General features: G+C 40.2%; 1 protein-coding gene across 2 annotated transcripts in view; it reads right to left on the minus strand.

Moving 5' to 3' along the window:
• The window catches only part of MSH2 (mutS homolog 2), a 123,044-nt gene that overhangs the window by 36,270 nt on the left and 60,408 nt on the right, over positions 1 to 26,366 (minus strand). Inside the window, exons 11-16 of one of the 2 annotated variants that reach the window (XM_045369367.2) lie at positions 25,430 to 25,527; positions 20,727 to 20,972; positions 19,430 to 19,634; positions 17,488 to 17,735; positions 15,208 to 15,380; positions 12,563 to 13,006 (exon numbers count right to left, since the gene is read on the minus strand). In XM_045369367.2, the coding sequence (XP_045225302.2) occupies positions 12,836 to 13,006; positions 15,208 to 15,380; positions 17,488 to 17,735; positions 19,430 to 19,634; positions 20,727 to 20,972; positions 25,430 to 25,527 (1,141 nt within the window). In that variant the 3' untranslated portion in view covers positions 12,563 to 12,835. Of the gene's footprint in view, positions 1 to 12,562; positions 13,007 to 15,207; positions 15,381 to 17,487; positions 17,736 to 19,429; positions 19,635 to 20,726; positions 20,973 to 25,429; positions 25,528 to 26,366 lie in introns of those variants that run through there. The other variant, XM_074011838.1, reaches the window with a different exon arrangement.

Below are 26,366 nucleotides of genomic sequence, written 5' to 3' on the forward strand. Positions count from 1 at the left end.
CCACTGCTGATAGGCTCCCTGGGATGGCTGGGTGGGGTACACAAAGATGAGAAGAGGTGGAGGTGGGGTATGTCCACAGATGGCTATAGCAGCATATAAGCTCAATAATCATGGAGGAAGGAGAGCTTCTCATTCCCAGAATCTAAAGCTGATGGCATGGCTTGGGTCATTGGTCCTCTTCTGTGGCCAGGACAATGGGCCATGTGATTGGTAGTAGCAGCAACCAGCAAAGACAGGGAGGGACTGGGGAACAAACAAGACATCAGGCATCTCCTCACTGTCAAAGCAGATTTGAGTTTGTGGATAGCTTAGTGTTGGTCATCCAGTCCAGCTGCCATAGATACTCAGGATGGGGCACACAACTGCTCACCCCTCCTTTCCTGGCAATGGCCACCTCACACTACCTGTGTGGCCTTGGGTCGGTGGTTTCCTCACCTTTAAATCAAGGGTTTGAACTTGATACAGTTGTTTGAAGCCCCTCCCAGCTCGGATCATCCAAGGACTGTCACAGCTACATGAGATGAAGACTGTTTGGGGAAGGGCCACGGCTTGAGCCTCAACCTGTGCAGGAGCTGGTGCTCTGGCTGTTGAAGCAGGGCTGGCCAGAGGCAGGCAGGCGGAAGGGCTGAAGCCAGGACAAGAGGAGAGCAGGCCAAATAGAGCCACCAGTCAGGATGTAGCTGGGCAGGGGCATAAATGGAAGATCAAATTGCTCACGGTGAGTGGCCCAGGCCCGGAAGAACTGATGTCAGCATATTCGAAGTGGTGAGGGTGCTGTCACAGAACTCAGCCCTCGGGCTGCCTGGATCACTGGGGTGAATAGGGTGGCAGAGATCTGGAAGCTCCAGGAGAGGGACCAGGGAGAGGAAAACCTGTATGTGGAATGGAAGCAACTCAGCTTTAGGCCAGGAGGTTGTGCCTCTCCTCACATAGCTACTGGGCTTCCAGGGCCCAGGTGGGATATACGGGAGAATATAAAGCCAATGAATGGCCAAGTCCCCAAGGCTCCCAGGAAATGGTGCCCTCTCTGAACCATCACCTGAAACCTCTGGTGACCACAGAAACTGGGAGGAGTCACCACGGGACTAGCTCCAGGGGAGATTGTGATGCCTGGCTTACCAAGTACCCGAAAACATGCAGGTAGAGTGCTCACGAATCCAGGGGAGACTTGAAGGAAGGGCTGCTTTTGAACTGCAGGAGAGGCCAGTTCAAACAGGAGTCTCCTTCATAGAAGGAGGAACCCAAAGAAAGATGTGGATGGAATCCAAGCAGGTTGGAGAGAGAATGTTATTAAAAGAGCCATAGATGTCTACTGAGGAAAGTTAGAAGAAAGCAGTACTGGCGTCAGAAAGCCCCATGAGATGACCCTGGGGCCTGTGTCAGCAAGGTTCTTGGAAGGAAGGAGTGCAGCCAACGACCGCGATGGAAGTCCTGAGCCGGCCATTCTTTCCCTGGCGTTGCTCTCAGTGAGGGGTCCTTGAAGCACAATTTCTTCCCTGAAGGGAGCAGAGTACTTACAGCACTGCCCTTTAGAAATATGACACGACTCCTAGAAAAAAAGAAAGGGCTCTCTCCTCCAACTCATTTATGTTCTGGTTTGTCGGTTCTCACACCAAGGGAGAAACTGGTGGGAGTGAAGGAGAGAAAGAGATTCTTTTAGTAAGTATTACGGTCTTCCGAAAGTCTATAAACAAGGTACCAGCTCCGTAATTACCACTTAGATCTGGTGCTCAAAAAATCAGTTCAGGTTCATTACTTCCAGCTAAGTTAATCAACCCCAAGAGGAGGGGAGGAGAGAAACAATTTCCGCATACATAAAAATTTATTATCCGTTCCTATTTTACTTAATATAGTTGTGTGGTGAGTCTCTGCCTGGAAATCGGTGTTTGGGAAGCTCTGGGTGAGAGGAGGCGCCTGAGGGTCAGGAGGCCAGGCTCCAGGCCAGCTCTGCCTCCAGCCAGCTGGGAGACTGCCCTGCCCTCTGGCTCTACCTGTCTGTCCTTGGGAGGGGCGTTTCGTTCCAGCCATGCCAACGTTTGAGCGCTCCGCTACCCTTCATTACATATAGGGGGAGAGTATGCCCATTTGGGCACAGCAGAGTCCCTGCTCAAGGGTCTTGATAATTCACATCCCCAAGGAGCCTACATTCCATGCATGAGTGTTCCCTGAGAGCCTAGCACTGTGCCTAGCACTGTGAACGAGACAGACAAGGTACTGAGTGTTTAGCTGGATTCAGTGGAAACAGCTATTACAGAATATAGTCCAAAAAAGCTATGAGAGAAAGAGAAGGAAGACCGGAGGCCAAATGAAGCTTTGAGCAGAAATAAATATGAAAGACTAGGTGAGGCTGTGAAGATGGAGGGCACAAGAGACATCATCATCTCAAAGCATTTACCAAGCACCAAACTGGAAACTCCATGTCATTCACAAAATGCGAATGCTTTTCAAAATGAGTTTTGGGAGTGAAGACTCCATTTCCTAGGCTCCAACAGTGTAGATGTGTGACTCAATTCTCCCATGGAAGATGCAAGTGGAAGCACTGTGTACTTTTGCTTCTTTAAAGGTGGAACAAGAATCTTTGCACTCTCATCCTTCCTGCTGCCTAAAATGTGGATACACTCGTTGGAGCCCTGGCAGTCATCTTGGGCCATGAGGTGACCTTGAGAGGAGAAGCCATGCACAGTGGAGAAACCAACTCAAAGGTTCCAGGGTCTCTGCTGCATAATCGTGGAGCCACCTTACTAGCCCTAGACAGCCCACCTCCAGACTTCTTTTACATGAAAGAAAAACAACTTCTAATCTATTCATGTCTGATGGTCTCAAGAAAGTCACTGAGCTCCTCTATGCCCCAGTTTCATTTATAAAATGGAATAATAGTATCTACCTTAGAGATTGTTGAATGTTTGCCACAGACCTTGCTGGACTGAACAAAGGAGGATAAACATGGGAATAAAGACAAACACAAAAGAGTGTATTTGGAAGAAGGGGTCAGGGGGCTCCTTGCTTCTAGGGAACAATGGCCCTAAGCTTCTAGAGCCCTTTGTATTTACTGAGTAAAGGAGATAGGGAGAAGGGGTTGGTTATCAGGAATGCTGAGTTGGTCACAACGCTCAGGCCTTTGGCCCCCGACAAATGTTGGCTATTATTACACCTTATTTATACTACTATTTTTTAAACTTTTTTTTCCCAGCAGCTTTACTGGGATATGATTTATATGCCATAATAGTTTGCCCACTTAAATGTGCAATTCAGTGGTTTCTAATATATTTATAGTTTTGCAATTATCACAACTTAATTTTAGAACGTTTTTATCATCGCTCAAAGAAACCTTAACAGTCACTCTCCATTTCCCTTCTATTCCTCCCCAGACCTAGGTATATATTTTTTAAACAATAAATTATCTTTAATCACAATTTAAAGGGCGCTAGAAGGTACTTTATGATCACAGGTACTCCTTAAGACAGACTTTTCCATCAGTTTAGATTCTCCCCAAGAGAATGACCTTACATTACAATGCAATTTATTTGGGGTAAGAGTATGACATTGCGTTGGATTTTTCTTAAGGTGTCAATGTGCAAAGTGAATGTCACTGTTTAAATATACTTTTAGACAGTGTTTTTTTCCGTATTCGCTTTCAATATTGATTTTTATGAACACAAATCTTTAAAAAAATCAAATAGGATCATCGTTAGGTTTATGATGAAAAATGGCAGCTCCCTTCTGAATGCTGCTCTGTTCACTGTCCCAGAGGTAGCCACTTTCAGAATCTTCTATCACTTACCTCTACATTTTTAGATAACACGCTGATACCACTATTTATTTTCCAATTTTAGACATCATCTTACAGAAAGAGCAAATTTATACCCTTCCCTTATCCCGATATAATTTTTTAGAAACAGGGTCTTGCTCTGTCACCCAGGCTGGAGTGCAGTGATCACATCACAGCTCACTTAACTCTTGGGCTCAAGTGAACCTCCTTACCTCAGCCTCCCAAGTAGCTGGGACTACAGGTGTGCACCACCATGCCCAGTTTTTTTTTTTTTTTTTTTTTTAAATCTTTTTTTAGAGACGGGGGTCTCACTATGTTGCCTAGGCTGGTCTTGAACTCCTGGCCTCAGTGATCCTTTCACCTCAGCCTCCTGAGTAGCTGGGATTATAGGCATGAGCCATCATACCCAGCTACAGTTATTTTATTATTTTTCTTAAATCACTTGTTGGTGTTTAAGTTAAAAGTAAATGAATAAAATTTACAATTGGCTGGGCGTGGTGGCTCACGCCTGTAATCCCAGCACTTTGGGAGGCCGAGGTGGGCGGATCACAAGGTCAGGAGTTCGAGACCAGCCTGGCCAACATACTGAAACCCCATCTCTACTAAAAATACAAAAAACTAGCCGGGCCTGGTGGCAGGTGCCTGTAATGCCAGCTACTTGTGAGACTGAGGCAGTAGAATCACTTGAACCCAGGAGGTGGAGGTTGCAGTGAGCCGAGACCATGCCATTGCACTCCAGCCCAGGCAACAGTGCGAGACTCCATCTAAAAAATAAATAAAATATGTCGGGCGCGGTGGCTCACGCCTGTAATCCCAGCACTTTGGGAGGCTGAGGCGGGCGGATCACAAGGTCAGGAGATCGAGACCACAGTGAAACCCCGTCTCTACTAAAAATACAAAAAAAAAAATTAGCCGGGCGCGGTAGTGGGCGCCTGTAGTCCCAGCTACGCAGGAGGCTGAGGCAGGAGAATGGCGTGAACCCAGGAGGCGAAGCTTGCAGTGAGCCCAGATCGCGCCACTGCACTCCAGCCTGGGGGACATAGCGAGACTCCGTCTCAAAAAACAAACAAACAAACAAACAAAAAACAAAACAAAACAAAACAAATAAAATAAAATAAAATAAAATTTTACAGTTGAGGTGGGCAGTATACTATCATGACATTTACTCTTTAAAAAAAAAAAGTTTGATATTACTAGGCCTAATAGTCCCCCGACCCTTTCTTCCCAATTGCTTTGTGGATGTTTTGTAGTTATTAATTCAACCCCAAACTCCTCTCGTACCCTCAAACATATCAGGTCCATTCATTGTAGGTTTTTCCTTGCATACCTCCTTCCTGGTGGCCCTGTCCTCCAACTGGTTGGTCTTAGACTTGCTTCAAGCTACTATTATTCAATCTTTAAAGTTATTTGAGGCCAGGCACAGTGACTCACACCTGTAATCCCAGCACTTTGGGATCACCTGAGGTCAGGAGTTCCAGACCAGCCAGGCCAAGATGGTGAAGCTTCGTCTCTACTAAAACTACAAAAATTAGCCAGGAGTGGTGGTGGGGGCCTATAATCCCAGTTAGTTGGGAGGCTGAGGCCAGAGAATCGCTTGAACCCAGGAAGTGGAGGTTGCAGTGAGCTGAGATCACGCCACTGCACTCCAGCCTAGGCAACAGTGAGACTGTCTCAAAAAAAAAAAAAAAAAAAGTTGTTTGAGTCATACCCAATTCTGAAAGATACAGCTTATTTGTTCACTCTCACTAAGATAGGCGCTCCCCAAAACCTAGACTTATGTTCATTAAGCTGGAAAAGCCTTGGAAGTGTTGCTTTCATCCAACCACCTTGCCTTTTCTCAGGCAACCACAAGTTGTTCAATGCCTCTTCCCCGGCTTTGTCGGCTTGGAATTCATAGGGTCTTTTTCTCCAGTTCTGGTTCCAGTTTAGCAGTCACCAAACGAGCTTCAGGGAAAAACAACATTGATGAGTATCTCTAAGCCTTAGCATACTTGGGCTGCTAAGATCACACCTAACAATAAAAAGTAAAGTAGCAAAGTGCTCTACCGCTGATTAGATAATTATGAGCTAGATTATTAACATGGCACTTAAAGAGGGAGGGAAGAAGTGGAGACCTACATGGGGTGGCTATTTGGATGTGGCCAGACTGACTGCAACAGAGGCGTGAGCTCCTTTTTGGTATGTATGGAAAAATCCTTTCATATCATCATGAAAATGTTAGAGAGCACCCCAAAGGGCATAAACTTGTGACCCTTGGCCAAATTCAGATTTAAAGACATATTTGTTTGGGCCATAATGTTTTTAAATTTTTGAGTGATTTTACATTGAGGTGTTCACTTTAACCCACTATTCTCCGCATCTTGCACCTGGCCTTGAAAGTATGGCATTTGAGAACTCTAATAATCCAACCCCCTTAAGTTACAGAAGGGAGGCAGGAGGAAAAACAGTGATATTTAAAGTCACACAGCTAGGTGGTGAAGCAAGGATTAGAACCCGAGTCAAGCAGTCTTCCTAATACACCACATTACTGCTTACTTGAATTCAATTGCACATTCAGGCCTGTAAACCTTAGTCATGCGAAATTTACTCCATAAGCACATACTTAAGAGCAAAGTAACAGAATCTCCAGGGTTATTCCCTAGAGCTTGGATAAAACATTCCCGGCCCTTGATGGAACATATATATCCTCCAAGTGACCGGATTTCAGGGCACCAGCCCTCAGCAACCTGCTTCAAACACTGCTGACATTTTATTCTAACTCATTTGCCACACTTCTGGCTGATCATCTCTCTTTTCATTTAAACACAATCTTTCATCCAAACAGGGTACAATGCAATCACTTGGTTGGATGCCAGCATTTGGTGACTAGTCAACTTCCAAAAAGATGCAGCTTCCTAGCTGCTCACTTTCCTTTGTGTGAAAAAGTCACAGGAAAGCAGCCTTGGTTGCAGCGAACCAGGTGGGCAGCAGGGGCCCAGGGGGATGCCTCTGGCTGTGTCTGTGGCAAGCCTTACACGGGAGTGCCAGGGCCCACAATAGAATTAGAAATATATCTGTACCACACTGTTCTTAATCCTGGTGAATTACCCACACCACCTGCTTTGACACTTAATAATTTGAGAAAGATTAAATTTATCACATGTACATCTCAGATTTGTTGGAGATAGGGTACTGGGGTTCAACTCCCAGCTCTGCCACTTACTGGCTGTGTGACCTGGGCAAGTTCCTAAATCTCTGTACATAGGTTTCCTCATCTGGAATCTGTAGATAATAAATGCACCTGCCTTTCAGGATTAAGAGGAGGAACCTTTGGGGAGCCAAGCACAGTACTTCACACTTTTCAGATACTGACAAAGTATTTAATGTTGCCAAAGTTTTGTGGTTTTTTTTTTTTCCCGCCCAGGCTGGAGTGCAGTGGCGCAATCTTGGCTCACTGCAAGCTCCACCTCCCGGGTTTATGCCATTCTCCTGCCTTAGCCTCCCAAGTAGCTGGGGATACAGGAATCCGCCACCACGCCCGGCTTTCTGTATTTTTAGTAGAGAAGGGTTTTCACCGTGTTAGCCAGGATGATCTCGATCAGACCTTGTGATCCGCCTGCCTCGGCCTCCCAAAGCGCTGGGATTACAGGCGTGAGCCACCAAGCCCGGCCAAATGTTGCCAAATTGTTAATCCACATTGTGATGTTAAAGATTCACCATGGAGTCATTTTCGTGATTGATTTGGCTGAGTCTGATAACGTTTAGCAATGAAACACATTGGAATTGACAATAAATATTAAGTTTTAATCATGTGAAAAAAACGGACAAAATGTATCTTGCTGGATGGACTAGGCATATTAAAATTGCAGGGCAGTGGTTGAATTTTAAAAAGTTGCATTGTCTTAGATTTAATTATACTGAATATGTCATTTACCTATCTATTCATAAAATTATTATTTATAACATTTATTGGACTAATTCTGTCAACAAAATTCCAGGAAATAAAAAATTGTGATAGTGATAGGTTAATTGCTAAAGTTGTGTTTACTGGTTGATTCTGAACACAAAGGAATTCATTGCTGTTGTTTTTTTGTTAGACGTAAGAAATTGCCCACTGACAGAACTTTTTCTTGTTTCTAAATTTAACCATTTAAGTTTCGAATTTTTCTTTCCCTCTTTGAGGTGAACCCAGGGCAGCAAGCAACAGTGTGATCTTCTACTCACCAAGTCCAGAAGTAAGACCAGGGCAGTCCTGTTAAGGCTGCCCAACACCTGCCGTCTCCATATGGTTCACCCCACTGCTGAATTTCCCACATGTCTGGACCAGAGACATGTATGGGCACTTTGGTTTGGACAAACCACACACCAAAGCAAGTGTGTACTGACATACATTGAATTCGAGCACGTTCTGAATGTTGTCTAACACCATGAAATACTGTTCTTCCAGGGAAGTCAAGGAAACGGCTGTAGCAAATGCAAGGCAAGGGCTTCCCACTGTCCTCCTCAGAACAGGAGGCGTTGATGACTCCCAGCAACAAGACATTGTCAACAAGGGATTATTTCCTCTGTGATATCCTAGCACTGCACCATAGAGGTTAGCTTCTGAAGCAGAATAAGAGGAAGTAGTAGATTTATCAATCAAGATAAGTGGTGTGGGTGTGAAGACAGGGCAACATTGGGCAGCAAACTATAAAACTGGGCTTCCACTTCGTTTCAGTGTAAAAATACGTGTAACATTCTGGACATTTTCATCATTTTCTCTAGCCGCACCCTATCTCCTTAACCCAAATACACTAAATCCAGAAAGACAATAACAGAGATTTCCTTTGTATATGAAAATTCTCTTTACTCATTTGTTCTTCTCCATAAGCTAATTAACATTGTTTAATTTATTTCAGACCAGGGACTGGTTTTTCCTGACTATTCTGTATACCATTTTAATCAGCAGAATGTAACTAACAAGCTTAAAGAGCCACTCAATACTGAATCAGCAGCTCATACCATATGCTGTGGGTAAAAACATACTTCCCAAAAAAGCTAAATGCAGAAAGACCAAGGATAGAAGATGTATTTAATACTCAAGAAGTCTAACAGGATGTGGAATATTGAGATTTTAAGGGGGAAAAGTTATTCTTTAAATACATCTACCCTAGTCACCGGGCTAGCTTAGTCAATAGAGTATGAGACAAGACTTAAATATATCTACCCTAAAACATCTTTCTTATACCAGTTTTGCTACAACTTTTAACTCCAAAACAGTATTTTAAGGAAAAAAAAAATCAAATTACAAAAACAACTTCATCTTAGCTTCTTAGTGCTAATTTTTTTAAAGATGCAAAAAATCATGTATTTTCTCAGAAACATGGTTATGTGGTCAACAGATTTCTTAACAGTAGAGTTCTAAATTTTGGATAATATTTATATATTCAGCTTTATTCTGGTATTACCCAAATTCATGTTTGAGTGGGAAAGAAAAACCAAACCACATTATAAATTTAAATTTTAAGAAAAAAACCTTTGACAGGTCAGAAATTAGTTTATATTTTGCTTTACATATACCATTCTAAAAGGAAGGAAACGCTAATTGAAGGCCTGGTTTTACATTAGCATATTCATGTAATAAGCACAGATTAAGTTTTAAACTTTTTAAGCAGATCTATTATGTATCTTCTCATTTTTGAAAACATCTTAGAACACTGTCTGTTTTAGAGAAATGAAAGCAGCCTGATAGACTACATGTTTTCTTGGAATCAAGTCTCCCCCAGTTTCTTGTAGCCCTAACAACTAAAACCATGAGCTGATTTCCATGTTAAACATGCTTCTGTGCAGCAATCTAAAAACATTCTTTCACAACTAACCACAGGATGAAATATTTCATTGGAATTTAAAATTTGCTTTTTGAATTTTATGAAAGCTTTTCATGTATAAGTGACTAGAACGATTTGTAAACCAATAAATATTTCCACATTTAAAATCTTCTTCTGTAAGTCTGCCTTTTTCCTAAGCTTTTGGTAGCCAGAAAAGAAAAACTGATGTAACCCACTCTAAATTAACAACAACGAGGAAAAAGAACTTGGTAAACTGGGTATGTGAAAGGATTCATTGGCCATACATTTGTTCTCATACCAAACTTTAACTGAATTAAAAGAAAAAATTGCAGTTAACTATAAAGCAAGCACCTGCAAAACCACTACTCAGGTTAAAAACCAGAACTGTGGCCCTCCAGAAACCCTAAAGTGCCCCCACCCCATCAGCACCCCATTTCCCTAAAGACAATCACTCTCCTGATTGACACAATCACTTTTTCTTTATAGTTGCCATCCCAAAGACTGCATCCCTAAACAATACCACCTATTCTTAAATTTCACATAAATGAGAAAAAACTACCATTTTTGTATCATTTCTTTTACTAAAAGTTTTAAGATTCCATCTATGTTATTTTGTCTAGCTGTAGTTCATTTTCACTGCTGAGTTGTTTCCAGTGTGGGGGTATTAGGAACATTCCTGTATACATCTCGCAGCACAATGGGCAAAAGCATCTCTAGAGTATGCAGCTAAGAGCAGAACTGCTGGGTCGCATGCATCTTTTCAATTTTACCAGATAATCTGAACACCCCTAGCAGTGTTATTCCACATCCTCACCAACAGCTGGAACTGCTACACTTGAAATGCTTGTCACTATGGTGGTGGGAGGTGGGGAGGTTGGAGGTGGCCTGGCATGGTTTTCATTTTCATTTTTCTGACTGGTGATTAAAGACCTTCTCATGTTTATGGACCACTTAGATTTCCTCTTGGGTGAAGTGTCTGAATTTTTTAAAATAGCTTTATTAAAAAATAATTCCTACACAATTCATCCGTTTAATGTGTACAATTCAACGGTTTTTAGTATATTCACAGACATGTATAAACATCACCAATTTTAGAACTTCCATCTCACAAAGAAACATCGTATCCTTTAGCTTTCACCCCACCTACCCCCTATTCCCTGGCACCAACCCTGAACAACTGCTTTGTCTCTACTGCTGTCTCTATTCTGAACTTTCACATGAATGAAATCTTATGTGTAGACTCTTGTAACCAGCTTCTTTCATTTAGCACAATGTTTTCAAGGTTTATCTAAGCTGTACCATGTAGCAGTACTTCATTCCTTTAATTATTCCCAATAATAGACTCCGTTGTATGGATAGACCGCGTTTTGTTTATGCATTCATCTGCTGATGGACATTCGGGTTGTTTCCACCTTTTGGCTATTATGAATAATCCTGCTATAAACATTTGTGTACAAGTTTTGTGGGGACATATGTTTTGATTCCACTTGGATATACGTTGGAGTGGAATTGTCTGAGGAACTGCCAGACTGTTTTCCAAAGCAGCTGCACCATTTTACATTCCCACCAACAGTGCATGAGAGTTTCAATTTCTCCACTTCCTTGCCAGTACTTACCATCTGACTTTTTGATTTTAACTATCGTAATCAGTGTGAAGTTGTAGCTCATTGTGGTTTCAACTTGCATTTCCCTGATCTGCATCTTTTCATGTGCTTACTGTCCATTTGCATATCTTCCGTGGAAAAATATTCAGATTCTTTTTGTTAATGAGATTCTTAAGTGACCCCTTTTCTTAGTGTTTTTATAGGAGTTCTTTATTCCAGGTATTAAAAAAAAGAAGAAAAGAAAGGCAGTCTTGCTATATTGCCCAGGCTGGACTTGAACTGCTGGGCTCAAGTGATCCTCCTGCCTCAGCCTCCTGGGACTACAAGCATGGGACACCATGCCCAGCTCTTTGATATTTTATATGGTACCAGTATGTTCTTCCATTATGAATCATGTCTTTTCACTTGTGGTGCCTTTTAATAGAAGTTGTTAATTTCAGTTAGCTAAATAAGTCAAACTTTATGGATGGTGTTTTTCTGTGACTTAAATTCTTCCCAAAGTCAAGGACATAAAAATATTTTCCTACGTTATCTTCTGAAGAACTATAAAACACTAAAACCTTGATACTGTTACCTTGTACATTTGGTCTAAAAATCACTGAAGGTGATTTTTTTTTGTTTTGTTTTGTTTGAGACACAGTATCGCTGTATTGCCTAGGATGGTGTGCAGTGGAATGATCACAGCTCATTGCAACCTCAACCTCTCCCAGCTCAGGTGATCCTCCCACCACAGCTGTCTGAGTGGCTGGGACTACAGGCACGCACCACTATGCCTGGCTAATTTTTGCATTTTCTTGTAGAGATGGGGTTTTGTCATGTTGTCCAGGATGGTCTTGATCTCCTAAGCTCAAGTGATTGCCTGCCTTGGCCTCCCAGAGTGGAGGTGATTTTTATATATGACATGAATTAGGGGTCCAATTTCATTTCTTCCTATATGGATACACCACCAGTCCACTGCATTTATTAAAAGGACTGTCCTTTTTCCCTCACATTGCATAGGATTAGCTGCTAATTCTTAACCCCTTCATCTCTTTATTGTAAAACAGAAGAAGTAGACTAAATCAGGGTTCTCAACCTGAAAGGTTTTGTTAAAATGCAGATTTCTAAGTCTTATCATAGACCAGGGATGGGAGAATGGCAGACGGGATGGAGGCTCACTGTAGGACTCTGGATGTATAATAAGCTCCTTAGCTAATGCGTATGCAGCCAACCTGGCTCCTGCCAACAGATGGACACTCTGGGGGAGTCACTGGCAAAGATCTCCATGGAGCCCTCCAGTTTAAGATCTTTTACAAGGTCTCTGGACTATTTGTTTCTTCCAACATATTTGGGAACAAATGTGTATAGAAGTCACACTGCAAAGAACTACAATGCATCTCAAATTCCACAAACTACATGATTTTATTTATAAAATTCAGCACATCACTTATTATTGCCTATGTCAATTGCAAACAGTCCTCAGTTACAGCTCTTTTTTCAAAATAAAGATCTTTGAAAATGTCCTCAGAGACAAATATTACTAAATATCTTATTAAGTTGATAGCCCATGGGCACTGACAGTTAACACTATGGAAAAAGAATTAATATAAAACAATATAAAAGTATCACAGACAATTAGCTTATCAATATTACCTTCATTCCATTACTGGGATTTTTCACGTAGTAACTTTTATTCGTGAAATGATTTCATTTACAAAGCTATTATTCTTTGCTATTACTTCAGCTTTTAGCTGTTTTAACTTTATTGTGATGTTTTCTTCTGACATTTCAGTAAAGGGCATTTGTTTCACCTTGGACAGGAACTCCTGAATAATTTTTTCACCTTGCTGAAAAACATGTGAATGTCCCATTAGTAATTAAAATATCTTTTCTAAAAGTCTTGTTAGACCGTGACAAATTGTTTCATTTCCATCTAAACACATCACCCATTTTTAGAAATTTTTTTTATTTTTCATATTTTTAGAGACAAGGGTCTCACTATGTTGCCTAGGCTGGTCTCAAACTCCCCCCACATTAGCCCACCCAATATTTGAATAACATATTTATTATTTATGTGTGCACTGTCTAGTTCCCAAATTCCTCCACCTTTATAACTGATAAACTTTAATCCTCTATGAAGAAAAGAATTCAAGGTTTACAAAGAATACTGGAAGGCAAAAACTGTCACTGAAAAGTTAACACATACAGAAGATGTTTCTTTTTTATTTTATTACCAAGTTATTGCTGCTTCAGAGAGCATGAATATTACTTGCTATGTGACTCTTGGGCAAATTCCTTAACACACATTCCTCATTCACAAAATGGGAATAATGTTACCAACCTCACAGGGCTCAAAATACATTATAATTAATGTTATCAAAAGTACACAACGTCTATTTTAATTGGAAACAAGGGATTACATAAGAGTCTGCCTAATGCTGGATCACTGAAAGCTATGATTTCAACACATTAAAGTGCAAATACAAAGACCACTTCATATTTGGGATGGCAGCCTGCCATACCTAAAATTATTAACGAATTATATTTCTCCTGCTTGTATAGGTACAGCAGATAAAACTATACTTTTTTTGCCGGGCGCGGTGGCTCAAGCCTGTAATCCCAGCACTTTGGGAGGCCGAGGCGGGTGGATCACGAGGTCAGGAGATCGAGACTATCCTGGCTAACATGGTGAAACCCCGTCTCTACTAAAAATACAAAAAACTAGCCGGGCGTGGTGGCGGGCGCCTGTAGTCCCAGCTACTTGAGAGGCTGAGGCGGGAGAATGGCGTGAACCCGGGAGGCGGAGTTTGCAGTGAGCCGAGATCACGACACTGCACTCCAGCCTGGGAGACACAGCGAGACTCCATCTCAAAAAAAAAAAAAAAAAAAAAAAACTATACTTTTCAGGCTCAAAAACCATACACATCATCTATTATTATTGTAGTAACTATCTATCCTTCACATAAGAACAATAAGAAATTCACAGGTAAAAGCTAAAAACATAACAAGTAAAAAGTTGTCACAATGTATACTGCAGTAAATGTTTCCAGGACCAGGCAGTGAAATAAGATTCTTTTATTTTTATAATTGAAGAGAACTAGTAATCCTCTAATTTAAAAAAAAAAAAAAAAAAGGGCTGGGCGTGGTGGCTCACACCTGTAATCCCAGCACTTTGGGAAGCTGAGGCAGGCGGATCACGAAGTCAGGAGATTGAGACCATCCTGGCTAACACAGTGAAACCTCGTCTCTACTAAAAAACACAAAATATTAGCCGGGCGTGGTGGTGGGCTCCTGTAGTCCCAGCTACTCGGGAGGCTGAGGCAGGAGAATGGTGCGAACCCGGGAGGCAGAGCTTGCAGTGAGCCAAGATCACGCCACTGCACTCCAGCCTGGGCAACAGAGAGAGACTCCATCACAAAGAAAATAAAGTAATTAATTTAAAAATTAGGCATAGGTTTGGGTCTTTCTGTGTGAACACCCAAATATGACCCATACTCAAAGAAAAGCCACCATAAAATCCACTTCTCCCATGAGAACTGAAACATCCCATCCATAATGGTTTCTTTGAATAAATATTTGTCATGTGCCACTTTATTCTCTGTGTCACATTCGTTATTCTTATCTCCCCAACTAAATTCTAAACAAATAGAGGGCAGGAATTATGAATCATGCTTTCTTATTTGTCCTTTTCTTACCCAATATGTAATTTAATAACTGAACTTGATATATTCGTTTATGAACAAAGATGTACCTAGCTATAGTCTATAATAACTAATTTTAGTGAAAAGACTAATTTTAAGCCTATTCCTTTACTATATTCCTTTATTCCTACTTTGGTATTTGAAATCGAATCTTGATCATGCAGATGTATATACTGCAGAAATCAAAATGACACAGAAATGGATTCTTTGCCATCAAACAAATTGATTAAAAAATAAGCACTAGAAACACAGAGGGGGAAAAAAAACACCAAAAAACCTTCATCTTAGTGTCCTGTTTATGTAATAATACAGAAGCTAAGTTAAACTATGAAAACAAACTGACAAACCTCTCTTTCCAGATAGCACTTCTTTGCTGCTGGTTCCATATCATATCCTTGTGATTCTCCAATATACTGAAACTCTTCGAGTTCCAGGGCTTTCTGTTTAGCACACTCTATTACATGCTTAGGGAAATTAGCAAGCTCTGCAACATGAATCCCAAAACTTTGATCACAGACACCTATAAGAAATTTGGGGAAGCGTGAGGAGACAGCATGAGAAGAGACAGCAATTTATGTAAATGGAATTTATCCTTCTCACCTTGTCATTAGAAAACTTAATTTTGGATTACTTCAAATACATTAGCCAAATGTATCAGAGTAACAGTTAAAGGAATTTTGATTAAGTCTCAAAAGAAAAGTGATTATGACTTGGCACACAGTGCTGTATTTTATCCTTGACAAACGTAGAAAAAATAAAAATAGGAGATGAAAAAGCTCAACAGATAAACCTTAAAGGCTTAGATAAATATCTACAGAAAAATTAATCAAGCCAATATCTCTGAGGCTTTCTCATTTCATAGGAAGGGAAGGGAGGGGAGGAGAGGAGAGGGGGAGGGGAAAGGGAGGGAGAAGGGAAGAGGGAAGGAAAGGGGAAGTGAAGGAGAAAGGAAAGGGAAAGGGAAGGGGCAAGAGGAGGGAAGGGAAGGGGAAAGGAAAGGGATGGGGGAAGGGAAGGGATGGGGCAAGGGAAGGGGGGAAGGGAAGAGAAGAGGGAAGAAGGAAGGGAGAAAGGGAGAAGGGGGAAAGGGGGAAAGGGGGGAAGAGAGAAGGGGAGGGAGAAAGACATGTAAAAGTGTCACTAATTTGGAGTAGCATTTAATTAAAAATATTGATTTATTATTTGCAGGAAATAGTTAAAACTGAGTCAAGACTTTTTAAGCATTTAATCAAATGATGATTGCAAAGTTATTATAGAGCTGTTTTTGCCACAATTATTTATCAACTGTAAAAAATTTTTTGGCTTTGTCATGTATCTCATGCATTCTAGAACTGGACACTTTGCACAACTAAAGGAAGCAAACAAAAATAAAGTAGAAGCAAATGTTTGTTAAACATCCACAGTGAAGGAGGAAGTTTTTCTATCTTCACACTTCATCTGGCCTTTTAAAAAACATTCTGAACACATTTCCATAGCTTACAAAACACAAGCAATGATTTAAAAGCAAATTTCATGCTAACTGCCAGATCTACTAAAAGTTCCTGAATTCTACAGCAATAATAATAATGACGCAAATACAGTAACTCAAAAGGATTCCCAATGAAGTATAAATAACAAAAGATAAAGAACCAAGATTATCTCACTCATGTGTAACCAACTGATGCAGAAAAACGTGTTCGTGGAAAATCAGAGCGCCATCTGAAAAAGTTATTCTGATGACTAATGAAATCAATCCTTATAGTATGATTTTTAAAACCTTTGAAAGTCTTATATTATGTTAATCTCATCAATACAGGGATCTGACTAGACCCCAAGCCCACGAATAACAATCTTTCCTGAAAGGATGAAATAACAATAGATAAGTCACTCTGCATGTGATAACTACTATTTCAAGATTTCTGGAACCCCCAGTTTTAAATGAACCTGTTTTTATAACACTCTTGAGCATAAAATAAGCTAATTATAATGAAGATTTTGTTAAACAATAACAGCTAGAACTTTGGAACTTGAAAGCATATTGTTTGTTATCCTAATTCAACAAGAAAACATACTGAAATGGGAGGTGGCAGAAAATCCCTCCATGGTGATGTTCAAGAGTACAGATAATTCTGGCCGGGCGCGGTGGCTCGCGCTTGTAATCCCAGCACTTTGGGAGGCCAAGAGGAGAGGATAGCCTGATGTTGGGAGTTCGAGACCAGCCTGGCCAGCATGGTGAAACCCCGTCTCTACTAAAAATACAAAAATTAGCCAGGCATGGTGGCAGGCGCCTGTAATCCCAGCTACTCGGGAAGCTGAGGCAGGAGAATCGCTTGAACCCGGGAGGCAGAGGTTGCAGTGAGCAGAGAATCGTACTCCAGCCTGGGCAACAGACCTAGATTCTGTCTCAAAAAAACAAAAACAAAAACAGATAATTCTTTCTGTGAATGCTTTAGAATGAGTGGTCCTACTACGAGATACAGAAATATGTACATGTTCCTGTCCCCAGACTGTGAATTAAGGGGTAAATGGGTTCTATAAAAACATTAACAATTTACACTAACTTAGAATAAGGCAATTACTGATTATTTCAAGGGTAGTAAGTTTCACATTACCAAGTTCTGAATTTAGAGTACTCCAATAGTACATACCTGTCTTCACCTGATAAAGCATAGTTAAGGTCTCTTCAGTGGTGAGTGCTGTGACATGTAGATTATTAACGGTTGGTATCTGATTGGCCAAGGCAGTAAGCTCATGAAAATGGGTTGCAAACATGCAAAAAGCACCAATCTTTGTTGCAATGTATTCTGATATAGCCCATGCTAACCCAAATCCATCGTAGGTAGAAGTTCCTCTTCCCAATTCATCTATGATTATTAAGGAATCTTTGGTTGCCGACCTGAAGCACATAATTACATGAAATTTCCCATCACATAAAATGTGGTAACATACACATACAAAAACAAAATTAAGACAATACATTGGGAAGGATATGCCACAAACATAGTAGATTAATTATCTTAATACATAAACAAAGTCAATAAAAAGCACTAAAACTTCAACAGAAAAATGGGCATGGGCCAGGCATGGTGGCTCACGTCTATAATCCCAGCACTTTGGAAGGCCAAGGTGGGAGGATGACTTGAGCCCAGACCAGGTTGAGCAACATAGTGAGACCTTGCCTCTAAAAAAAAAAAAAAGAATTAAAAACTAGTCAGGTATGGTAGCACACACCTGTGTATGTGGGGGAGGGAGGGTGGGAGGAAGGGGAAGGCAGGAAGGCAGGAAGGAAGGAAGGAGAAAAGGAAAAAAAGGGCATGAACATGAATAAACAATGGATGAAAGGGAAAACAGAAGGGAAAACAGATTTTGAATAAATATTGTTTTACATTGTCAAGCACACTAGTAGTAATCAAAGGAATTCCAAATAAGGCAGCTATCATTCATTTCGTGCCAATCAAATCGGCCGAGATTAAAAAAATAAAAATAAAACTGAATGAAGATGAGACCAGGGTGTGGTGACATAGATACCTGCATACACTTTTGGTGGTTATGTAAATTGTGTGCCTGCCACAGTCCTACTAATACCAGCTATTACCATTCTTCTCTCATTTTTAACCAAATATATGTAAGGGGGTGAAACTTACATACATTTGCTACTTTTTCATGTGTTCGTGTGCTCATTGGCAATTTAATTCTTTTTCTGTGAGTTGCCAGCTAACATGTTCTGTTTATTTCTTTAATCTTTTAATTCATGAATATTAACCTGTTGCTTAATTACTACACAAACATTTGTATTGCTTTTATAATTCTTCACAAACAACAGAACCTCAAAGAAGTTAAATCAACACATAATTTACTAGGCACCTATTATATTCAATGTACTTTAGAAGATACTAAGAAACAAGGAGGATCACAGTGGTTCATGCCTGTAATCCCAGCACTTCTGGAAGCCAAGGCAGGAAGATCACCTGAGCCCAGGAGTTCGAGACCAGCCTGGGCAACAGAGTAAGACTCTGTCTCTCTAAAAAACTTTAAAAAAAAGAAACCAAGAAATACAAGGTATAGTCCCTACCTTCAAGGAAGCTCCTAAAAAGTGAAATAAAGACAAAACATTTCAGTAATGTCTAAAATAAAAATGTGGTTTAAGTTACAGGCATCTCAAAGAGGAGTTCAGAGAAAAACACCCATGACCTTAGGGTCGTATGATGAGAAAAATCACTACAGAAGTAGCATTTCCATCATCAGGGACTTAAAAATTAGAAAGAAGTTGGATAAAGGGCAAGAAGGACCATTCCAGGAAGTGTGAACAGTGCAAGTGAAAACATGGTAGTGGAGATTTATAAGGTGAGCTAGTACCAGTAGCTTATAAATTGTCTACTTAAAGAGACAACTTTAAAAATCAAAGTTTTCCATAGCTATCATCAATCACTCTTTTAAGATAATACAAAGTATATAAAGTCCACAGGAAAACAACTATTAAACTAAGACAAACATTCTCAGATGTTTTTACATGAGAATCTGCAAATATACCTCTCCTCACAGGACAGAGACATACATTTCTATCTTCAAGGGACTAGGAGATGCACTTACCTGAGAATAGAAGCAGTTTCCAACATTTCAGCCATGAATGTGGAGACTCCTTTCAACTGACTGTCACCAGCCCCTACCCGGGCCAAGATGCAGTCCACAATGGACACTTCTGCAGACTCACATGGCACAAAACACCCAATTTGGGCCATGAGTACTATCACCCCAGTTTGTCGAATATATGTAGATTTACCTCCCATATTGGGGCCTACAAAACAAATTATATCAGAAATCAAGATTTTAAATTTCTTTCTGCTACTAATAAATGGATGTTAGTCCTAAGCTGTACAATGATGACTAATCATGTAGGTTTACACTGACGTGGCATACAAAAGCAGAACCACAGGCTGCCCAAAGATGTGGACAGAGTTACTGCCCATATTACCCCCAAAAGCAATGCTATTATTTCTTCAGACAAACTGATACTGGGCCTTTCATCAAGAGAAGCCATGAAAAATATACCTGTAATTTGACTCTGGCCTAGAAAGACCATATACACATTTCCCATGGCTCACAAGGCTGCCTGTGGGATAATTTATTGATTTCCAGAAAAGTAGTGCAGGCCTAACTGATTAACTCAAAACCGTTACTCATTAGTAAATGAGGTTACTAGTGAGTGTATCAGTATGGTCAAATCTTTCGAACCACTTAAAACCCACACAAAGACCTGAAAACAGGATCCTTCTTTTGAAAAACAGGCGATTTATTTGTTGGGGTTATATTATATGAACAACTTGAAAATCCATTTGGGGAAAGAAAATACAATCAACCGTTTCCCAAATATATTTGCCCCAAAACTCCTACTTCCTTTTTTGTTTTCTAGATCTAGTTAAGATCTCTCAAACATCTTAGCGGAGACATGATACATGAGTCTATATGCAAGGCTAGTTTTTTCGAGTTTCACATGAATATAGCGCCATGTTTTAAAATAATTCGTACCCTAACCTGAGGTCCTCCCATAGCCAATTCGGCCTGACTTTCAAAGACCTCAGTATTGGAGGACTGGCTCAAAGGTAAGCTTTGAGTGTGAAGGGATGTTTGTTTCTAAATGTTCTGAACCTGTGGAACAAGTTTCAAGGAATACATTATTCTCTCATAAGCTTTTATCTCACCTTCTAAATCTTTCCTCTAATCCAAATGTGAATAGATTACTAACTGGTGAGAATAATATGTTCTCTTTCTCATGTTAAGAACTGGGAATTTTCTCCATCAATTTTAAATATATTTCTACTCCAAGATAAAAAACAAACAAACAAAAAACATGTTACCCCCACAAAGGCCAAAAACCAGGTTTTTTTACCAGTAATGATGTGGAACATCTGTTTATCTTTTTCAAAGTATATATCATTAGGAATAAACGTGATTTCATCTTGAACTTCAACACAAGCATGCCTGGATGCTTTTAATATAATTCTTCCTTGTCCTTTCTCCAAAATGGCTGGTCGTACATATGGAACAGGTGCTCCATTTGACACATGAGCAAAGCTGACAACAGCATCTAGCTGAGCTAATACATCATTGAGTGTTTGCATTGGTTCTACATAGCCTGTATAAAAATAAAAACAGAAAATGTACACAGGAATACTGAATAATAAACAGATACAAGCTGTAAGAATACATTTAATCCCCCCATTTGAGAATTCAAAACCCATTTCCTAACTTATACTTTTTAAAAAAAATTAACAAAATTAGCCTTAACAAAATTTGAAAGGAACCCACCTAAAACTCAACATAGGGTTAAAATGTGTGCTACATCCTTCCCCATTGTGAACAGCTATCAAAAACAGAGTACTGGCTGGGTTGAGGGCTCACACCTATCATCCCAGCACTTTGGAAGGCCGAGGCGGGCAGATCGCCTGAGACTAGGGATCACATGAGGCCAGGAATTCAAGACCAGCCTGGCTAACATGGCAAAACCCCATCTCTACCAAAAATACAAAAATTAGCCAGGTATGGTAGTGCATATCTGTAATCCCAGATACTCAGGAGGCTGAGGCACCAGAATTGCATGAACCCAGGAGGTGGAAGTTGCAATAAGCTGAGATTGCACCACAGCACTCCAGCCTGGGCAACTCTGTCTCAAAAACAAACAAAAACACACAAAAAACAAAAGTAGAGTACCTTCCCTTATCATTAAAATATAAAACTATACAGCTGTTTATAAAGAAATGTGTAGAGCTTTAAAAAAGAAAACAAGGAGACACTTTGATAATATATTGATTAGGTTAAGAGAAACGGTGCAGTGGTATCTAAGACATTCTCTCAATTTTAAGACACACCTTTTTCTATATTTTAAGTATCTGAGAAACCAGAATGGCACCTCAAAATCATAAGACACATGTAAGCAAAAAGGTAGCATGTTGAAATGTGACCATCAAGGCCTGGTATATTGTACAAACTGACCGTAAAACAGTTAGTTTGGCTTTCTTTAGTATCACATGCAGAGGATGTCAGCATAAATTTAAATCTCTAATTGTCACTTAAAACATTTCCAAGATTCTACTGTTCTAGAGTATTAAAACTAAACGCTATTAATAGGTACATTAAAAAAATCTCTGACACATGCTAGACAAAAAACATGAAGAAAATTAACAATGCTTTAACTTTTCTGAAAAGATTCTAAATGTTAACAGGTTGGAGGGGCTGGTACATGACCCACATGTCATTCAGACTATCATACAGCTATCAATCATGTCAAAAGTTTCACAGAACATTCAAGATAAAAGCGTTTAATTCTAGGAAAACCAAAAATTATTAGTTTAATCAAGGGGCTGGAAATTTAACTCATTTTTTATTCCCTTGTTCCCCGTAACAGCGATCAAATGTGTTCAAAATAAAAATCAACTTAACAATGGGGCCAAGCAGACATAATTATCTTCCTCTGTTTCAGTATATCTTTTTTTTTTTTTTTTTTTTGGAGACAGAGTCTTGCTCTTGCTCTGTCGCCCAGGCTGGAGTGCAATGGTGTGATCTCGGCTCAGTGCAACCTCCGCCTCCTGGGTTCAAACGATTCTCCTGCCTCAGCCTCCCGAGTAGTTGGGATTACAGGCACCTGCCGCCACACCCAGCTAATTTTTGTACTTTTATAGAGACAGGGTTTCACCATGCTGCTTAGGCCCGTCTCGAACTCCTGACCTCAGGTGATCCACCCGCCTCAGCCTCTCAAAGTGCTGGGATTATAGGTGTGAGCACCTGGCCTCAGTATACTTTTAAAATTTATTACTTTTACCGAATACGTTTTTCTAAAGAAAAAGAAAGGAAGAATTCACACTACCCTATTATATAGCAATATAAGCCTTTAAGAATTAAACATGAGTGAAGTACTTGCTATTAACTACTTTAAAACTTGTAAAATTGCTAGCATACTGACAAGAATAAGTTTATAGTAAAAAAAGAAAACTAGGCTGGGCAGGGTGGCTCACGCCTGTAATCCCAATACTTTGGGAGGCCAAGGTAGGAAGATTGCTTGAGTCTGGCTTGGGCAACATAGTGAGACCTCATCTCTACAAAAGATAATTTTTAAAAAGTTAACCAGGTGTGGTGGCACATGCCTGTAGTCCCAAGCTACTTGGGAGGCTGAGTGGGGAGAATTGCTTGCACCTAGGAGGTTGAAGCTGCAGTGAATCATGATCACACCACTGCACTAAAGCCTGGGCAACATGGTAAGACCCCATCAAATACATACATACATACAAATATACCAAAAGCAAACCAAAGCATCTTAATTAAGAGTCTATACTTGGCATGTCACATAACTGGCTCTTAACCTTTTGTGACTTAATTGTATGATAGAAAATTATAAAAGTGATCCATTACACTTTTTGAGATGGAGTCTTGCTCTGTTGCCCAGGCTGGAGTGCAGTGACGTGATCTCAGCTCACTGCAACCTCTGTTCTGTTGCCCAGGCTGAAGTAGCATAATTATGGCTCACCGCAGCCTCGACCTCCTGTGTTCAGGTGATTCTCCTGCCTCAGCCTCCTGAGTAGCTGGGACTACAGGCATGCACCACCACACCTGGCTAATTTTGGGGGGATTTTTTTGTAGAGTCAGGGTCCCCCTATGTTGGCTAGGCTGGTCTCAAACTCCTGGGCTCAAGCAATCCTCCTAGCTCAGCCTCCCAAAGTGCTGGGATTACAGGTGTGAACCACCATGTCCAGCCTCCATTATATTTTTAAATACAAATATTTTGTAATATGTAATATCAGACCAAGAAGAAGTTTCATTTAAATTCAGGTTGACTTCTAATATAAAATCTTCAATTTAAATGTTAAAATCTAAAAACTTTGCCCTGCTAGGTGCTTAATAAATATTATTTTTTAAGGAAGATCCATAGTTCAAATAAATGGTATTTATAGGGTTCTTTAAAATGCAATCTAGCCTAAGAAACATAATTCAGCTAGAAGATTATTATGTCACTGCTTTCTGATACAAACAAGCAAAAATGTAATCTTTACAAATCAATTCCATTCATTTCAACAATACATAAAGTGTATTAAAATAAAACCTTGAAGCCGGGCGCGGCGGCTCAAGCCTGTAATCCCAGCACTTTGGGAGGCCGAGACGGGCGGATCACGAGGTCAGGAGATCGAGACCATCCTGGATAACACAGTGAAACCCCGTCTCTACTAAAAAAATACAAAAACTTAGCCGGGCGAGGTGGCAGGCGCCTGTAGTCCCAGCTACTCGGGAGGCTGAGACAGGAGAATGGCGTGAACCCGGGAGGCGGAGCTTGCAGTGAGCTGAGATCCGGCCACTGCACTCCAGCCTGGGTGACAGAGCGAGACTCCGTCTCAAAAAAATAAAATAAAATAAAATAAAATAAAATAAAATAAAATAAAACCTTGAGTTTTATGTTTCCTTTTGATTTATTATGACAATTCATAATAGCGACACAATTTACAGAATTATTCATACACATAACCTTTCAAAAAAATATTTACCCTTAAATAATTTAGCATGCATATCCTGAGAACAAGGACATTCTCCTAATCATAACACTACCATTTCACACAAGAAATCTGACGCTAACACCATATTGTCTCATATTAAACTTTCTCAATTCGCCCCAATAGTGTCCTCTATAGCTATTCCCCAGCTCCAACCTCTAAATTGGGGTCTAATCAACAACTGTCTACTGCGTTTGGCTGCCCTGTCTCTTTAAGACCTTTTGATTTCTTTTTTGCTGCCATGACATGGACATTTATTAAAGTTCAGGCCCTGAATGTACCACAATCTAAATTTATTTGAATTTTTACTTGTTTAAAATCAGGTTAAATATTTTGGTCAAGAATACCATATAGGTGATACTGTGTCCTTCCTTCTATATTACACCAGGAAGTACAGGTCATTTGTCCCATGACTGGTAATTTTAACTTTAATTACTCGGGTAAGGTAGTTCTTGAGTATATTTTTTAAAGGCACAATAAAGGTTACAGTCAACATACACACCATGATCGGCAAAGCCTTCCAACTTAACACATTACCACCTACTTTGTGCTAAACATATACTCATTCCATTCTAAGGGCAATAACAGTGTCAGGTTGCTGTGTTCCTTTAATTACATGAAAATGATCTCAAATGGTGCCACTAGAATGAACTCAAAATCTACAAAATGACACACAGAACTCAAAAAGGCCTGCCTCGTGTGTAATTAATATTTGCTTTTCAGTGGTATTTACTTCCATAACCTAGAGCCTCATGAGCCCATAGATGACCCAAGACATTAGCATGTTGTAGGCCCTAGTGTTTCCTTTCCTTGTTACAACTATAGTAAGTTTTGTGCTTTTCTGCCATTTTTTGTTTCTATGTACAAGAGTAATTTCCAGTTATGTGTCCTACTGTAACATACCATGCCTTATTTTATATAGGAAACCTAACATATTAAATAGTCAAAATGTAATGGTTTTAGAAAATAACAAAACACACTTCAAATATCATGATTTTTTTTTCTATTACCAAAAGCCAGGCGACATTCAGAACATTACTATTTCTATTAAGTTTACCTGAAGAAATATTGACAATTTCTTTAACAATGGCATCCTGGGCTTCTTCATATTCTGTTTTATTTTTGGTATACTCTTCATTTAAAGAAGTCAATTTGCTGCAAATCAACATAACAGTTTTATTAAAAATATTAAAATGTGTACTAGAAGCAATGTGTACTACATGAAACATATCCAAAGTATCCTATGAAACATCAAAACAATAATTAAAATGGAAATACAAGTGGAAAACAGACAACTCCTTACAGACAAATGTGGTTAGAATTCAATTTATTAACGTTCTTTTATGCTGTTTGGAATAGCGCAATGGCACAATTCCTGCTATAACTATATTCCCCTGAGTAAAAATATGCCCTGTGCCCTTTTACAAAATATTTAAATGGAATCCTTATTTAAGATTGAAGTCGGCCGGGCGTGGTGGCTCACGCCTGTAATCCCAGTACTTTGGGAGGCTGAGGTGGGTGGATCACCCGAGGTTGGTAGTTCGAAACCAGCCTGACCAACATGGAGAAACCCCGTCTCTGCTAAAAATACAAAAATTAGCCAGGCATGATGGTGCGTGCCTGTAATTCCAGCTACTCAGGAGGCTGAGGCAGGAGAATCGCTTGAACCCAGGAGATGGAAGTTACGGTGAACCAAGAACACGCCATTGCATTCCAGCCTGGGCAACAAGAGGGAAACTCCGTCTCAGAGAGAGAAAAAAAAAATTAAAGCCATGACCCCTTTTAAAACACAAACACAGGCAGGGTGCCTGTAATCCCAGCACTTTGGGAGGCTGAGGCAGGTGGATCACCTGAGGTCGGGAGCTTGAGACCAGCCTGACCAACATGGAGAAAACCCGTCTCTACTAAAAATACAAAATTAAGTCAGGTGTGGTGGCGCATGCCTGTAATCCCAGCTACTTGGGAGGCTGAGGCAGGAGAATCACTTGAACCCG

The sequence above is a fragment of the Macaca fascicularis genome, chromosome 13 (assembly GCF_037993035.2).
Source record: "Macaca fascicularis isolate 582-1 chromosome 13, T2T-MFA8v1.1".
Taxonomy (NCBI): Eukaryota; Metazoa; Chordata; class Mammalia; order Primates; family Cercopithecidae; genus Macaca; species Macaca fascicularis.